The sequence below is a fragment of the Marmota marmota genome, unplaced genomic scaffold (genome assembly GCF_001458135.2).
Source record: "Marmota marmota marmota unplaced genomic scaffold, marMar, whole genome shotgun sequence".
NCBI lineage: Eukaryota > Metazoa > Chordata > Mammalia > Rodentia > Sciuridae > Marmota > Marmota marmota.
Window position 1 is genome coordinate 16,727,309 of NW_026000048.1, and position 19,021 is coordinate 16,746,329.

At 34.9% G+C, this 19,021-nt stretch overlaps 1 protein-coding gene across 1 annotated transcript in view; it reads left to right on the plus strand.

Moving 5' to 3' along the window:
- Dnajc1 (DnaJ heat shock protein family (Hsp40) member C1) overlaps positions 1 to 19,021 on the plus strand; it is a gene marked incomplete at its 5' end in the record, with an annotated part of 219,254 nt that overhangs the window by 123,437 nt on the left and 76,796 nt on the right. The window contains one exon of the mRNA XM_015495287.2: positions 16,572 to 16,729. Coding sequence (XP_015350773.1) covers positions 16,572 to 16,729 — 158 coding nt within the window. The remainder of the gene's footprint in view (positions 1 to 16,571; positions 16,730 to 19,021) is intronic.

Here is a 19,021-nt window from a genome sequence, read left to right on the forward strand (position 1 = left end):
TTTTTTTTTTTTTTTTTTTTTTGAGACCGAGTCTGGTTAATTTGTCAAGGCTGACTTTGACCTTGCAAACCTCCTGCCTCAGCCTCCCAAGTAACTGGAATTACAGGCATGTGCCACCAGGTCTGGCTCATTTTTTTAAAAGTTTTTAAATTTACACATAAAAATTGCACATATTTATGGGATACCATGTGATGTTTTGATACATGTATGTATTATATATGTTCAAATCAGGGCAAATATCTATTTTCTCAAATGTTTTTTATTTTTTTGTGGCAAAAACATTCAAATCCTTTCTTACCTTTCTCATTAGCTTTTTAAAAATAATACATTATCAATGAATGCAAAATAGATGTTTAGCTCATTTTATAGAGATATTGTCTGAAAAGGTCATTATTTGAATAGATAAAAGAAAAGGTAGAAGTAAAACTTAGTAATTCCTTTGCTCTTTTCTCTATAACTTTTATGATTTTAAAATTACAAAAGTTATCAAATCCTCCTGCCAAGTACATCTTTATATGTAAAAATACTGTTTTCGACATTAGTCATGTTTTGCTGCTTGTTTTGTGCACCCCGTTGCATGTTCCAGTGGTGGACCTAAGTTGGTTACCAAGGAGACACAAAGTAGGATGAGACGTTTAGTGACAGTGGGGACAGAATATGCCTTTTTAGTGTCTCAGGATGAGAGAGCATTCACCTTCCTTAAGATAAAGAATATTCGTTTCCTAGAAAACTTGGGTTCATGAAGAAAGGAGATGCTGATGCTGATGTATAAATTAATTCACAGGTTAATGAGAAAGAGGAAAAAAGAGGCTTGGCGGGGAAGTGTAGCTCCAATTTCGATTTAAAACACTTTGACTTTGCCTTATATATAGGGTGTTCATGGATAGGAGAATAACAAGATAACTGAAGATAACTTTATTTATGATAAGGCATGATTAGTCCCCAGCTCCATTATATTTGGAAATAGGACTAATTGAAACTCTGTACCTCAACTTAGGAGCTATATTATGTTTTAAAACCCAGTAGAAACCCTACTTCCAAGATTTTGTATGTAGATAAAAAATCCCTAAAGAATATTTTATCCTAATTATAATAAAAGAGTGAATTTTTTAAATATTACAGCTCAAATATAAATTATCAATGCCTTTAATATTTCAAATCATAGTGCTATGTATATATGCACTATGTTTTACTTTTCTCTCTAAAATGATTCCATTAAGTTTTTTATCTAATTGAATATATAAATGTTTGTGGCTATAGATTAATAATTCAAATTTTAATCAAAAATTTACCTATTAGTTTGGAAATGAATACCTAATTTAGTGTTATGCTTTACAAAATAATGTGTGAATTTATAAGCTTCATGCTGTCTGGTACTTATATATATATATGTCCTTTGTGGCTATAAACCCAGAGCCTAGAACAATGCCAGGCATATATATATATATATATATTACATACTCAGTAAATATGTCTTGAATTAATTAATGAATTTAGAAATACTAAGGCTTGGATTATAGCTCAGTGTTAGAGCACTTGCCTAGTATGCATGAGGTCCTGCCTGGGTTCAATCTCCAGCACTGCAAGTACCACCCTCATACTTCTGAAAACAATTTAAACTCTTCAACAACATTTCTTCAAGAATGTCTTTGGCATCACTAAAACTGTTTTTTGAATAAACAGCTCAGCTTTCCAGACTATATCATCCTTATTTCTATATATATGGTCCCTTTATTTTTTTTATTTTTTAATTAGTTGTTCAAAACATTGCAAAGCTCTTGACATATCATATTTCATACATTTGATTCAAGTGGGTTATGAACTCCCATTTTTACCCCGTATACAGATTGCAGAATCACATCGGTTACACATTTGCGTTTTTACATACTGCCATACTAGTGTATGTTGTATTCTGCTGCCTTTCCTATCCTCTACTATCCCCCCTCCTCTCCCCTCCCCTCCCCTTCCATCTTCTCTCTCTACCCCATCTATTGTAATTCATTTCTCTCCCTTGTTTTTTTTCCCTTTCCCCTCATTTCCTCTTATATGTAATTTTGTATAACGATGAGGGTCTCCTTCCATTTCCATGCAATTTCCCTTCTCTCTCCCTTTCCCTCCCACCTCTCATCCCTGTTTAATGGTAATCTTCTTCTCATGCTCTTCCTCCCTACTCTGTTCTTAGTTGCCCTCCTTATATCAAAGAAGACATTTGGCATTTGTTTTTTAGGGATTGGCTAACTTCACTTAGCATAATCTGCTCTAGTGCCATCCATTTCCCTGCAAATTCCATGATTTTGTCATTTTTTAGTGCTGAGTAATACTCCATTGTGTATAAATGCCACATTATTTTTTTTTATCCATTCATCTATTGAAGGGCATCTAGGTTGGTTCCACAGTCAAGCTATTGTGAATTGTGCTGCTATGAACATTGATGTAGCTGTATCCCTATAGTACGCTCTTTTAAGGTCTTCAGGGAATAGTCCAAGAAGGGCAATAGCTGGGTCAAATGGTGGTTCCATTCCTAGCTTTCCAAGGAATCTCCATACTGCTTTCCAAATTGGCTGCACCAATTTGCAGTCCCACCAGCAATGTACAAGTGTACCCTTTTTCCCACATCCTCGCCAGCACTTGTTGTTTGACTTCATAATGGCTGCCATTCTTACTGGAGTGAGATGGTATCTTAGGGTGGTTTTGATTTGCATTTCTCTGACTGCTAGAGATGGTGAGCATTTTTTCATGTACTTGTTTGATTGATTGTATGTCCTCCTCTGAGAAGTGTCTGTTCAGGTCCTTGGTCCATTTGTTGATTGGGTTATTTGTTTTCTTATTGTTTAATTTTTTGAGTTCTTTGTATACTCTGGATATTAGGGCTCTATCTGAAGTGTGAGGAGTAAAGATTTGTTCCCAGGATGTAGGTTCCCTATTTACCTCTCTTATTGTTTCTCTTGCTGAGAAAAAACTTTTTAGTTTGAGTAAGTCCCATTTGTTGATTCTAGTTATTAACTTTTGTGCTATGGGCGTCCTATTAAGGAATTTGGAGCCCGACCCCACAATGTGTAGATTGAAGCCAACTTTTTCTTCTATCAGGTGCAGAGTCTCTGATTTGATATCTAGGTCCTTGATCCATTTTGAATTTACTTTTGTGCATGGCGAGAGAAAGGGGTTCAGCTTCATTTTGTTGCATATGGATTTCCAGTTTTCCCAGCACCATTTGTTGAAGATGCTATCCTTTCTCCATTGCATGCTTTTAGCGCCTTTATCAAATATAAGAAAGTTGTAATTTTGTGGATTGGTCTCTGTGTCCTCTATTCTGTACCATTGGTCCACCTGCCTGTTTTGGTACCAGTACCATGCTGTTTTTGTTACTATTGCTCTGTAGTACAGTTTGAAATCTGGTATCGCTATACCTCCCGATTCACACTTCCTGCTTAGAATTGCTTTTGCTATTCTGGGTCTTTTGTTTTTCCATATGAATTTCATGATAGCTTTATCTATTTCTACCAGAAATGCCGTTGGGATTTTGATTGGCATTGCGTTGAACCTGTAGAGAACTTTGGGTAATATCGCCATTTTGATGATGTTGGTTCTGCCTATCCATGAACAGGGTACATTTTTCCATCTTCTAAGATCTTCTTCTATCTCTCTCTTTAGGGTTCTGTAGTTTTCATTGTATAAATCTTTCACCTCTTTTGTTAGGTTGATTCCCAAGTATTTTATTTTTTTTGAGGATATTGTGAATGGGGTGGTTTTCCTCATTTCCATTTCAGAAGTTTTGTTACTGATATACAGGAATGCCTTTGATTTATGCGTGTTGATTTTATATCCTGCCACTTTGCTGAATTCATTTATCAGTTCTAGTAGTTTCTTTGTAGACCCTTTTGGGTCTTCTAAGTATAGGATCATATCGTCCGCAAATAGTGATATTTTAAGTTCTTCTTTTCCTATTTTTATGCCTTTAATTTCTTTTGTCTGTCTAATTGCTCTGGCTAGTATTTCAAGGACTAAATTAAATAGAAGTGGTGAGAGAGGGCATCCCTGTCTTGTTCCAGATTTTAGCGGGAATGCCTTCAGTTTTTCTCCATTTAGAATGATGCTAGCCTGAGGCTTAGCATATATAGCTTTTACAATGTTGAGGTAAGTTCCTGTTATCCCCAGTTTTTCTAGTGTTTTGAACATAAAAGGATGCTGTACTTTGTCGAATGCTTTTTCTGCATCTATCGAGACGATCATATGGTTCTTATCTTTAAGTCTATTGATGTGGTGAATAATATTTATTGATTTCCGTATATTGAACCAACCTTGCATCCCAGGGATGAATCCTACTTGATCATGGTGCACAATTTTTTTGATATGCTTTTGTATTCGATTCGCCAGGATTTTATTGAGAATTTTTGCATCTATGTTCATTAGAGATATTGGTCTGTAGTTTTCTTTCTTTGAAGTGTCTTTGTCTGGTTTCGGGATCAGGGTGATGTTGGCCTCATAGAATGAATTTGGAAGAGCTCCTTCTTTTTCTATTTCTTGAAATAGCTTGAAAAGTATTGGTATTAATTCTTCTTTGAAGGTTTTGTAAAACTCCGCTGTATACCCATCTGGTCCAGGGCTTTTTTTGGTTGGTAGTCTTTTGATGGCTTCTTCTATTTCTTCCTTTGTTATTGGTCTGTTTAAATTGTGTGTGTCTTCCTGACTCAATCTGGGCAGCTCATATGACTTAAGAAATTTATCGATGTCTTCACTGTCTTCTATTTTATTAGAATATAGGGTTTCAAAATACTTTCTAATTATCTTCTGTATTTCTGTAGTGTCTGTTGTGATATTGCCTTTTTCATCCCGTATGTTAGTGATTTGAGTTTTCTCTCTTCTTCTCTTCGTTAGCATGGCTAAGGGTCTGTCGATCTTATTTATTTTTTCAAAGAACCAACTTTTAGTTTTATCAATTTTTTCAATGGTTTTTTTTGTTTCAATTTCGTTGATTTCCGCTCTGATTTTAATTATTTCTTGTCTTCTGCTATATTTGCTGTTGTTTTGCTCTTCCTTTTCTAGGGTTTTGAGATGTAGTGTGAGTTCGTTTATTTGTTGGTTTTTTCTTTTTTTGAGGAATGAACTCCAGGAAATGAATTTCCCTCTTAAAACTGCTTTCATTGTGTCCCATAGATTCCGGTATGTTGTGTCTGAATTGTCGTTTATCTCTAAGAATTTTTTGATTTCCTCCTTTATGTCTTCTGTAACCCATTGATCATTCAGTAACATATTGTTTATTTTCCATGTGATGCAGGATTTTTCCTTCCTTCTTTTTTCATTGATTTCCAGTTTCATTCCATTATGATCAGATATGGTGCATGGTATTATCTCCACTCCTTTATATTTACTAAGAGTTGCCCTATGGCATAATATATGATCTATCTTTGAGTACGATCCATGTGCTGCTGAGAAGAACGTGTATCCACTTGATGATGGTTGATATATTCTATATATGTCGGTTAAGTCTAGGTTATTGATTGTGTCATTGAGTTCTATAGTTTCTTTATTCAGCTTTTGTCTGGAGGATCTGTCTAATGGCGAGAGCGGTGTGTTGAAGTCACCCATAATTATTGTGTTGTGGTCTATTTGACTCTTGAACTTGAGGAGAGTTTGTTTTATGAACGTTGCAGCACCATTGTTTGGTGCATACAAATTGATAATTGTTATGTCTTGTTGGTGGATGGTTCCTTTTAACAGTATATAGTGTCCTTCTTTATCCCTTTTGATTAACTTAGGTTTGAAGTTGATTTTATTCGATATGAGTATGGCCACTCCTGCTTGCTTCCGAGGGCCATGTGAGTGGTATGATTTTTCCCAACCTTTCACCTTCAGCCTGTGTATGTCTTTTCCTATCATATGAGTCTCCTGAAGGCAGCATATTGTTGGATTTGTTTTTTTGATCCAGGTTACCAGCCTGTGTCTCTTGATTGGTGAGTTTAGTCCATTAACATTTAAGGTTACAATTGAAATATGATTTGTACTTCCAGTCATGTTTATTTATTTATTTATTTATTTTAATTTGGCTAGTTTTTCCTTTTTGGTTTTTTTTTTCTCCCCTTTACTGAGTTACCTCCCACTGTTAGTTTTGGGTGCTGTTTTTCAATTCCTCTTCTTGTAGTGTTTTGCTCAAAATGCCTTGCAGTGCTGGTTTTCTGGCTGCGAATTCTTTTAACTTTTGTTTATCGTGAAATATTTTAATTTCATTGTCAAATCTGAAGCTTAATTTTGCTGGATACAGTATTCTTGGTTGGAATCCATTATTTTTCAGCGTTTGAAATACGTTGTTCCAGGATCTTCTCGCTTTCAACGTCTGTGATGAAAAATCAGCCGTTAACCTAATTGGTTTACCCCTGAATGTAATCTGCCTCCTTTCTCTTGTAGCTTTTAATATTCTCTCCTTGTTCTGTATGTTGGATATCTTCATAATAATGTGTCTTGGAGTTGGTCTATTGCGGTTTTGTTTGTTTGGGGTCCTGTAGGCTTCCAGCATTTGGCAATCCATTCCATCTTTCATGTCTGGAAAGTTTTCTAAAATTATTTCATTCAACAGATTGCTCATTCCTTTGGTTTGGACCTCTATACCTTCCTCTATCCCAATGACTCTTAAGTTTGGTTTTTTTTCTGACATCCCATATCTCTTGGATGTTTTGCTTGTGGTTTCTTACCAGCCTTTCTGAGTTGACTATACTCTTTTTGAGTTGATAAACTTTGTCTTCATTATCTGATGTTCTGACTTCTATTTGATCTAGTCTACTTGTAATATTCTCATTTGAGTTTTTGATTTGGTTTATGGTTTCCTGCATTTCTAGGATTACTGTTTGATTTTTTAAAAAAATCTCTATCTCCTGGTAGATTTGATTTTTTGCTTCTTGAATCTGCTTATGTAATTCATTTTCAAAGTATTCTTTCATTGTTTGGACTTCCTGTCTAATGACTTCTCTATGATTCCATTCCATCTGAGTCAGTTATGCCTTGAGTTCTTTCTCTGTCCATTTTTCTGATGCCTCTAGGTTCTCCTGTAAATTTAAGTTGTCCTGCATTGTTTGTAATCCTTTTTTCCCTTGTTTCTTCATGGTGTTCACGTTACTTTCCAACTCTGTTTAACTGCTGTGCTTCTGTTTTCTCCTATAAATTTGTTTTGGTTTTGTATATCTCTGTGGTCTCTCCTTTGTGGTGGGAGACTATGTCTAGAGCTGTTGGGCTTTATTGTAATGTAAAGATGATTCATTCGTTTCATAAAAGGCTTACGGATTCTGTAGGCATATGGTGATTTGTTGTTTGGTCTTAGGACTTTATGTTTAGGTTGGGTGCTATGATGGTATGAAGGTTAGTATGTCTTGGCAACTTAGAAGATTTCTCTACTGAAGGGAGATATTAACAGGCGAAAGGATCAGGGTATTTGGTAGTAGCTAGGTACTTCGGAGCCATATAGACAGTCTCGGAACATTTACCTACTTGCATTTAGAAGATTACCCGTAATGAAAGTCGTAATGCTTGGGGTGAACGTTAGGGGGAAGAGGAAGGAAGAAGTCCTTAAAGAAAAAGAGGGAGAGAAAAATAGGTAGAATAGAGGAGAATGGAAAGAACAATAAAAATTGAAAAGGGAAAAAAAGAAAAAGAAAAAAATGATAAAGTCTTAGAGTTCTATTTTCTTCTCTTCCAGTAGGTGGAGCTGTGCCCTCTGAGCCAAGCTTCTGCCCTCTATGTGCTGGCAGCAATCCCTGTAAGGCAGCTCCTTTTCCCCTACTGGGCGTCTCTCCAATCCTGTTAGTCCAGAGCCATTTCTCTTCTCCGGCCCCTCCCCCCCTTCCTCCTGCCAGCCAGCCAGGCCCTGCTCACCAGAGGTGTTCTCCACAGATCTAGTTACACTTGCAGCCCCCCTGAGTGCCCTATTTCCCGAACGACTGAGCACTCTCTCTGTTTGCCGTTCACCCAGACCCCAAGGTTGTGGAGCGGGCGATCTGGGAACCGTCAGCTTAAATTGCCTGGACTCCTTTGGTGGCCACACCCCCAGGAGCTGGCGGTTAAGGCCTTGGGTGTCGTTGCTGGTGGTAGGGGGGGTTTGTGGTCGGGAGTCCCCTCTGCTTCCCTCAGCCCCTACCTTCACACCCACGGAGCTCTGGGGCTAGATTTTTGAGGTTTCCCAGCTGTATGCATCTGGTGGGGATGGGAGTCACACACCTGTTGAAGTGATTTCGCTGGGAAGGGATCCCGTCCGCCAAACTCTGGTGACGTCAGCTCTCTGCTATGGCGGGCCCCAGACGCCTTGCCGGAGTGTCCGACCAATGGGAGGGGTGGGTCTGGCCTATGTCTGGTCTGTCCCAGTCTAGGTTTTGGTTGTTGGTCCGCTGTTTCACGAAGGCTTGGTTAGCAACCTCTTCAAAGGGTCTCTACGCCGCACATGGTATCCAGTATCCGGCAGTGCTGAAACACCTCCTTCAGTGGCGGTCGGCACCTCCGCGCACAGGGTGACCGAGATTCACCCCTCTGGGGCAAGCTGTCACCTCCAATAATCCCAGACTCCCCGTCTAGGTCTCACTACAGCGTAATTTTGCTGGGAGTTTCTCAGCAGGCATAATCCAAACATTCTGATGTGTCTCTCTGTCTGCGTGGCTAAGGAGGTACTGAAAGCACTGCCTCCCTGCCCGCCGCCATGTTGAGTCTATATGGTCCCTTTAAATCTATATATAATGATGTCTCTGGAAATTTAAACCCAAACTACAAGTACTAGTCACCTAATATTAGGATCTTCTTTTCCTGTTTTCATTGTTACTACAATAAAATTGTGTAACGTTTTTCAGTTTGTTTTTACTTGGAAATAATTATAGACTCACAGAAAGTTACAAAGAAGTTCCATGTACCCTCATCTCAATTTCTGTCATTGCTGACATCTTATCTACCAAAATCAGGATATTGACATTGATACAAAGTGTTAGCTGGTACTTCTGTACTATTTTATCATATTTATATATTCATGTAACCACCACCCCAGTCCATACTGGGGCATTGTTAGCATTGTTTTATCTTTTTCTTATTCTACCCTCAGTCACTCCTATTTCTTTCACCATCCCCTGACATCCCTAATATCCTGCAACTATTAATGTATTTTTCATCTCTATAACTTTGTCATTTTGAGAATGTGATTTTTGAGGATCATAAAATATGTGACCTTTTGAGATTGGTTTTTTTCACTCAGCATAATGCCAAGTTTTTCCATGTACCAATAATTTATTTTTTCATAGACGAATAATATTCCATGGTATTCATGTATCACAATTTGCTTAAGCATTCATCAATTGTAGGACATTTTGGTTGTTTATATTTTTAGCGATTGTATATAAACCTGCTATACATGGGCAACTTTTTGTATGAACTTAGTTTTCATTTATCTGGGAAATGGCCAAAAATGCAATTGCTGGATTATATGGTAAATTTATGTTTAGAGTGTTAGGAAACCATAAAGCTATTTTCCAGAGTGCCTGTACCATTTTACATTCCACCAGCAATGTGTGCAGATGCTGGTCTCTGCATCCTCACTGGCATATGACATTGTCACTATTTTTAGTTTTAGCTGTATAGAGATATTATGGTATTAATTTACATTCCCCTGATGTCTAGTGATGGTGAAACATTTTGCATGTGCTTATTTGCTAACCAAATATTCTCTTCAGTGAATTGTAACCTTATATCTTTTGCCTGCTTCCTAATTGAATCTTTTTTACTGTTGAGTTTGAGTGTTCTTTCTATATTTTAGATATGAGTCCCTTATCAGATATGTTATTTGTAAATGTTTTCTCCCAGTCTATATCTTTTCTTTTCATTGTAGAGCAAGTTTTAAATTCTAATGATAATTAGAATAATTATCTAATTGTTTTCTATGAATTGTTTTAGGTCAAAGATTTAAAAGTTTCCTCCTGAATTTTGTTGAAAAAAATTATAATTTTATACAATCTTGTGATCCATTTTGGGGGGAGTATTGGGGATAGAACTCAGGAGTACTCAACCACTGAGCCACATCCCCAGCATTTTTTTGTATTTTATTTAGAGACAGGGTCTCACTGGGTTACTTAGTGCCTGGCTGTTGCTGAGGCTGGCTTTGAACTCGAGTTCCTTCTGCCTTGGCCTCTCACTGAGGTCACAGGCATGCACCACTGCGCCAGGCCTCTGTGGTCCATTTTGAGTTCGTTTGTCTTAAAGTTGTAAGGTTTAGGTTGAAGTTCATTTTTTTGCTTCAGCACTGTTTTTTGAAAATATATTTCTCTTCCATTGAATTTCACTTAATATTTATCTTAAATCAGTTGCACTTACTTGTGTGGGCATAAGAATTTTCTTCTAGATTCTTTATGCTGTTTCATTGGTCTACATTTCTTTTCCTCTGCCAATATGATAGTCTTGATTATGTGGCCATACAACTTTTAAAATTGGATTAAGTGATTCTTCCCATTTTATTCTTCTTTCTCAAAATGTTTTAGCTATTCTAATTCCTTCACCTTTTAGTTTCTGCTTCTAGGATGGTATTGTGTTGCTGTGTCCTGGGGAGGGGACAAGTACTGTGTCCTCACATGGCAGAAGGGATAGAAGAGGAAAAGGTGCCTCTATATGAAGCCTCTTTTATATGGGCCTTAGTCCTATTCCTGAGGGAGGATCCTCTATGACCAAATCACCTCTTAAAGAGCCTATCTTGTTGGAGATTGTTTCAACATGAATTTTGGAGGGGCATAAGCATTCCAACTATAATATTAGGTTTCTCTTTTATATTTTTTTTGTATGACCTTAGTATCAGAGTAATACTAGCTTTATATAATAAATTAGGAAGTGTTCTATTTTCTAAAAAATGTGTAGTATTGGTGTTAAATGTTTGGCAGAGTTCTCTGGTGACACCACCTAAGCTTATCTTTTTCTGAAGTTTTTAAATTACGAATTAATTTTCCTTTGTAGTGATGAGGCTATTCAAATATCAATTTCATATATATATTTCATGGAGAGTTGGTATAATTTGTATTTCTGAGAAATTGGTTGATTTCATATAAATCATCAAATTTATATATCTAGGGACTGAGATTGTGGCTCAGTGGTAGAGCACTTGCCTGGCATGTGTGAGGCCCTGGGTTCGATCCTTAGCACCACATATAAATACAGAAATAAAGTAAAAAATCCACTGGCAACTAAAAAAAAAAGTTATATATCTGGAGTTTTTCTAATACTCACTTTTTCTCTTCATGTTTGTATGTCCTATGATTTCCCCCTTTTCAGAAAGTGTTAATATTGGTAACTTTTGTCTTCTCTCTTTTTTCTTTATCAATTTTGCCAGATGTTTTTAAAAATTATTAATATTTACAAAGAATTTTTCCATTGATTTTTTTTTCTTGTTTTTGTTTTCAGTTTTGTTGATTTTATTATTTCCTTTCTTCTGCTTGCTTTAGGCTTGTTTTTATCTTTTTTTTATTTGTTCTAATTATACATGACAGCAGAATGCATTTCAGTTTTGTTTTCATCTTTGTTTCCTAATTTTTTTATGTAGACATTTAGAATTTGACTTGAAGCCTTCCCTCTCTTTCAATGTAAACACTTAGTGCTGTAAATCTCCCTCTCTACGAATGAGTACTGGGAACTGTGCCACCAATGAAAGGAAATCCTAAGGAAGTACACTTCTTTACAGAGCTGTGTCGTACCATCCTTTGGGCCTCTGCTGGAAAGTAGAATCAAGTCTCAAATAATGCCTTTTTAATTATGTCCTCTAGTATCATAGATGTAGGACAGTACTATATCATACTCTGAATATAAAACTTCTTGTACCTGCTTTATGATACATAGTAGTGGCCATGCTTTATTAGAGCTGGGTTTTTTTTAATTTATTTTTTTTAATTGTTGAAGACCTTTATTTTTATTTATTCATATGTGGTGCTGCGAATTGAACCCAGTGCCTCACACATGCTAGGCAATCTCTCTACCACTGAGCTACAACCACAGTCTGCTCAGAGCTATTTTAAAGGATGTTACCATGAATGTTTTCTTTTCAGATGATGGTTGAAAAGTTAATTTAAAAAAAAAAAAACAGTGCCAGGTATCAATAAATAAATAAATTTCCCTCTCTACTGTTTGGGCTATGTCCCACATATTTTGATATATTGTAATTTCATTTGATTCAGATTCATTGTTTTTCTTTCTTGAGATTTTCTCTGTGTGATCCATTGATTATTTAAAATTATGTTCTTTAATTTCCTAGTGTTCAGGGATTTTCCTTTTACCTTTTCATTACAAATTTCAAGCTTGATTCACTTTTAATGAGAAAACACACTCTGATGGCAGTTAATTTAAATTTGTTAATGTATGTTTTATGGTCCAAGATATTGTCTCTCTTTGGCATATATTCCACATATATTTGAAAAGAATATATATTCTGCTTTTGTTAAATGGAATGTTCTACATATGTCAGTTAAATCCAGTTGATTGATGATATTGTTTAGTTCTATATTCTTTCTTACCTTCTGTTTAGTTATGCTTTTAAATATAAAGAAAGGGGTGTTGAAGTCTTTGACTATAATTTTGAATTTGTTTTCAGTTCCATCAGTTTTCTGCATTTTATTTTATAGCTCTGTTTTTGGGTGCATACACATTTAGGATTGCTATGTCTTTTTGGTAGACTGACCTTTTTTATAAGTCATTATACAGTATCCCTTTTCATCCCAGATTTTCTTTGTTCTGAAGTCTACTTTGATATTAATTGAGTACCTCTGCTTTCTTTTGGTTAATATGTGCATGGTATATCTTTCTCAATCCTTTTACTTTCAACCTACCTGTATTTATATTTGAAGTGAGTTTCTTGTGGATGGCATATACATAAGCCATGATTTTCATCTGCTTTACCAATCTGTCTTTTGATATTATAGAAGGTGGTATTCCAAGTGCCACTAAGCAGTTGTGAAAGCCCTGATTCTTCACTAGGCTTCCTCTGAAACCATTATGTCAGGGAAAGACACAGATACCTTATTACTTCCCAGTAGACCTGAAAGTCCAGCCTACTCATGTGGTCTCTACTGACTCCACAGAGGGAGGGGAGAATCTTCATTACCTCTCAGCCTTCTCTCACATCCTTCTGGTGGGGTAGTTGGAGTGCCTCATTGCAGGCTGGTAATGGCAGAAGTCTAATCTTCCCATTAGCCTTTACAGAGATGAGAGGTATGGGGAAGAGGGTGTGGCTACAGTTTTTTTCTGACTTGTTTGCCTGAAACAATGGTTGTTATTGTCAGAATATTTTCCCAAGAAAAATTACCTGTGTGTGATAAAAAAAAGATACGTTTAAGATGTTGTGACTTGCTTAATTTGTACAATACTATCAAGGTACAAGTATTAATCTTAAGACCTGAAAAATAGCCTGAAGTTCCTGACCAAAGAACCTTAATCACTATTTGGTAAATGTGTCCTGCCACAATAAACACTTGTACTTTGAGACAGAAAATATTTGATCAAAGTAGCTGGCTTATAAATTGAGTTGTTTAAGTTTCCAAATATGTAATAAACAGACTACTTGTGCCAGAATGTTTTTGTTTATTTGTTTGTTTTGTGGTGTTAGGGATTGAATAGGGCCTTGTGCATACTCGGAAATGCTCCACTACAGAGTTACACTGTCCCAGAATTAGTTTGTTTTTGTTTTGTTTATTCCTGGGTCCAAGGTCCTTGCCACTTTGTTTGGAAAGAACATTAAACTGAAGGACCCCCTTAAAATGATAATTGGCTCATTTATCATTCCTTTGATAATCTTACTGAATTAATTTTGGGAGGATGAAGAAACCATTTCTCTTCACCAGACATGTAATGAATCAGGGTTTTACTTTTGCTTTTTTGCTGTTTATTTTTTATTTTGTTATTTGATTTTTTCTTTAGTTAATTGGTTTGATTTTGTTTTTTGCCTTTGTCAGGCCTTTATCATTTGGAATCAATTTATCTAAACTTGATGCCAAAATTTAAGAAACTTTAATAAGGCCCCCCTCCCCAGCATCAAGATACTCCATGGTTTTATTTAACTCAGAATTTTTCATATAAACTTCATAATATTGCTAAAAATAGTCTGAGATTTGTTTTTTTCCTGAATGAAGTATAAATAATGATATGTTCATTACTTCCAGAATTCATGATGCTTGGATCCATGCTGATTATATAGGTGTTACTAAAGATAGAGAATTAGAGGAATGATGAGACTGCTTAGCAAATAGAAGTCTTTAATTTACTTAAGCATATTTTCTAAAAGACATTTAGTTTTGAAAATACCTATTTTTAAAAATATATGTAAAATCTTGCCAATTATAAAACGTTAGATGATATAAACTTAGCCCTACATTATTAAAATGGCACAGAATTTAAAATTTACTAAGCTATTGACATGTGGTTTTAGAAATCTGCACTTTCAGATAGATTTATGTTGTATCACCTTTTTAAATCTTATGTTTATGTTAATAATTTTTAAAGTATATAAAAATACATTCATATGTTATTTATTTTTACTGTGATGTTTCTTCTCTTTTCCTTAATTGTTTGTCTCTGTTTCCTCTATCCTTCATTTTTCCCCCAACATACCTTAGTATATTAATCCATATTTTTTTATATATGGATTATAGACTAATATTCAAATATATTCACATGAATATATGTAATATATACAAACATATACAGATATGTACACATAGGGATTTGGAGATGTGTTATTTTGCCTGAATGTATAGACTTATATGCTTTTCTTCATCTTGCTTTTGTTATTGAAATTCATGGAATCTCTGTTAGTCAGTTGCTGTAGCTCTACTTCAGTGGTGATCTAATATTTCTCAGTGTGGATCTAATATTTCTCAGTGTGGATGCATGTTCAATAATTATTCAGTCATTTCTCCTACTAATAAGCATTTATTGTTACTAGTTTTATATCTCTCTAAAGAAAATAATAAATAGTTATACACACACATACTCATATACATACACACATACAATTACATTCTAATACTTTTGTTGCTAGGGAAAAGGTTAAATTTTAATTTTAATAGATGTTTATAGACTGCTTTTCTATAAGGCTATAATAATTGTCATTTTTACCACCAATTTAGAGATGGCTTTTTCTCTGCCAATAACACATATTATTAGTTTTTTAAATTTCTATTTGATGGTTCACAACCATATTTGACATTGCTCAAATTTGCATTTCTTTAACCTTTAGAGAGTATGAACATCTTTTCTTGTTTCTCAGCCAAATGGATTTGTTCATCTGTGTATTGCCTATTTGTGACCTTTACCTATTTTTTTCTATTGGGTTGCCTATTCCCTTGTCAATTTATTTAATCTCTTTATTATACTCTTTATATTAATCTTCTGTTTCTTCTCTGAATTGCAAATATTCTTTTGAAATCTGTTGTCTCTTGATAGGTTTATTCTATATTTTGTCTTTTTGATGCGTTTATTCTATGTTCTATTTTCTTGATACATCTGTCTTTTGAAAAACCTGGGTTTTCAGTAGTTAAGATGTACTCTTCCTTTTTAAAAATGTCATTTTTAATATCATTTGTAAAATTTGTATTACTTTCAAAATAAACTCTCTTATCCACTTGGAATTTATTTTACAAAATGTTTACAAGATTATGTCCAGTTTTCTTTCAAATTAGTATTCCATTTTTGCAGAATCATTTATTAAATCCTTTTCTCATTGAATTTAAATATTTATGGGTTCAGTATTTACTGATTTTATTACATTGGCATTATAGCACACATAATCAAATGTATGCCAATACAGGAGGATGGAAATATGGTTGTGAGGCTTGGTAAGTTTTGATGATAGTAATTAAGAATGAGTCACTTCTTCATGTTGAGTCGCTGATCAGAATGGGATGTAGTAGAGAGCCGAGTTGATAGCCATTTTCAGTTGTGCATTTCTTAGCAGGAATACATTCTGAGAAATGTGTCATTAGGCAATTTCATCATTGTGGGAACATCATAGTGGGCTTACACATACAAAGATGGCTATGATGTCACTAGGCAATATGTTCATTGACAAAAACATCATTATGTCACACATGACTGTATTTATAACTATTCCTGATGTTGCCAGCTAATATTTTTGTCTTTGTAGAATATTGAAAATATAAATGTATACTATTTATTGAGAGCCAATTTATTTTACAGAAAAAAATGGATACTTATCCTAAGTATTAAGTTACTTGCCCAATATTATACAACTAATACATGTTAAACATAGGATTAAGACATGAAGTTAAAGCTCTTTCTATTGTGCCAAAATGAAATGTTTGGTGAAACGTACTTTGAAAACTAAAGATACAACGATAATGTCATAATCATCTTATTAGCATCTAAGTTTTATTTTAAAATAATGCAGTGATTAATATACAAGAAAACTGCAGCAGGTTATTCATAACAAAGAACTTCTGTTTTGATTTAAAAAAATCGTCCATGTGTTCTTTCATGATATGGTCTATGACTAAACTATTAGAATATTTTTAAATCCTTTTTATTCTTAAGACATCCAATAACTGGTTCTTTTAAATATTTTTTAGAACAGAAGAAAGTTAAAAAACCAAAACCCGAATTTCCTGTATACATGCCTTTAGAAAATACGTATGTTCAGTCTTATGATCATGGAACTTCTATAGAAGAAATTGAGGAGCAAATGGATGATTGGCTGGAAAACAGGAACAGAACACAGAAAAAACAGGTAAATGAACTTTTAAAAAGTTGTTTTAATTGAGTAAAACACAGAAAAGTACATAAAATATAGCTATACAGCTCACCAAGGTGTATCCAAGATGCACCAAGTTAACCATTACTAAGATCAATTACTAGAACATTGCCATGTTTCCTCCTAGTTGCTACTTTCTTTTTCCAATTATCATGACTTCTAATGCCATAGGTATTTTGCCCACATTTTGAATTTTACAAATAGAATCATTTTATTGTATTCCTTTGCATCAGATTTTCTGTGTTCAGTATTATGTATTCATGATTATGTTTACTAGTAGGTTATTTTCATTGCTATATAATTATTTGCAAACAGTATATTTTATTTTGTTAGAGAAATATGCTATTTCCAGTTCATGGCTATAATAAATAGTTTTCTTGCAGACATTCTCATACATGTCTTTCAGTTTGTCTATATATAAAATTTTATTTTTGGAGTTAACTTTCAGGTCATAGATCATCTTGAGTAAATATTTCTGAATCATTTTTAAAAATGTTTATTTCAGTTTACCCTTCAACAGCAAGCAAAATATGATAGTTCTAATTACTGTACATCCTAGCTAGTACTTGATCATGGCTTCTATATTTTAACCATTCTGGTAGTTTTGTGGTGATATCTAATTATGGTATAATTTTCATATCCTTTGATGATTAAATTGAACACCATTTCTTATGTTTACTGAACACTGATAAATACTTATGTGAAGTGCCTTTCCAAGTCTGTTTTTTTATTCGATTGCCTATCTTTTTTGATACTGCTCTGTAAAGAGTTCAGAAATTAGTCTTTGGCACATGAATCCTTCTATTCTATTTTTGGCTTGGCTTTTCATTCTCTAAACAGTGCTAATGGTACCTGTGAGCAGTTAATTTCAGTTCTCTGCTCTCCTCTCCCCTGGCAAACACTCATCTACTTTTCGTCTATATAGATTTGCCTATTCTGGATAGTTTGTATAATTGGAATCATATAATATGTGGCCTTTTATGTTTGGCTTTTGAAATTGGGCATAATGTTTTCAAGGTTCATCCATAGGGTAACATGTAACAGTACTTTATTTTTTTTTTTTGTGACTGAATAATATTTCCATTTGTGGGTATGTGATATACTGTTTATCCATTCATCAGCTGATGGACATTTAAGTTAATTCTACTTTTTGGCTATCATAAATGAAGGTGCTATGAAAATTAACATACAAGTCTGAGCATGTTTTGTGGTTTCTGTAGGGATTACAATTAACATCTTATTTTATAACAATCTAGTTAGGATTAATGCCAACTTAATTTCGATAGAATACAAAAACTTGGCTCCCATTCAACTCTGTTCCACCTCCCTTTATGCTTGTCAGTTTGAAGCAGGAAGCCAGAGTAAGATTCAGGAGTCAGGCTCAGGCTTTTATAACTACTTACTCTTGGAAGAACTCCCTTCAGGAGACTAGCATTCCTTTCGTAGGGCAATATCCCAAATGACTTAAGGACTAAGTACTTGACCCCACCTCTTAAAGGTTCCATCAGCATCCACATTGCCACACTAGGGACCAGGCTCCTAATACATAAACCTTATGCCGACAAGCATCCAATCCAATTATACCTATGTTCAACTATTCAAATGTTTGATTTACTCTTGAAAGAATTGTGCAACTGTAGTTTCTGTATTCTGTATGTGCCAAATAGTTTATTAACTATGTTTTGAATTCTCTTGTTATTATCATTCAGTTTTTGATTGCTTGTTAACCAGTTGCCCCAAGAGATGTGTTAAAAATCTTCCCCTGAGGGCCTGGGGTTGTAGCTCAGTGGTAGAGCACTTGCCTAGCATGTGTGAAGCACTGGGTTCAATCCTCAGCACCATATAAAAATAAATAAATACAATGAAGATATTGTGTCCATTTACAACTAAAAAAAAATTTTTTTAAATCTTCTACTGAGATTATAGGTGTGTTTGTTTTTCCTTGTAGTTTAGTCACATTTTGTTTTATGTATACACAAGTCTTTGTGTGGTTATATGCTTTCTTTTCCCTAGGATGAATAAATTGTAGAATGTCTAGAATATGTGATAGGCATAATTTAAGTATTTAAGCCAGGTGCAGTGGTACATGTCTGTAATCTCAGTGATTTGGGGAGGCTAAGGCAGGGGGATCACAAGTTTGAGGACAGCCTGGGCAATTTACCATGACCCTGTCTCAAAAATAAAAAGGGCAGGGATGGAGCTCAGTGATAGTGCCAGTAGGTTCAATCCCTAGACCGCAGGAAGGAAGGAAGGAAGGAAGGGAGGGAG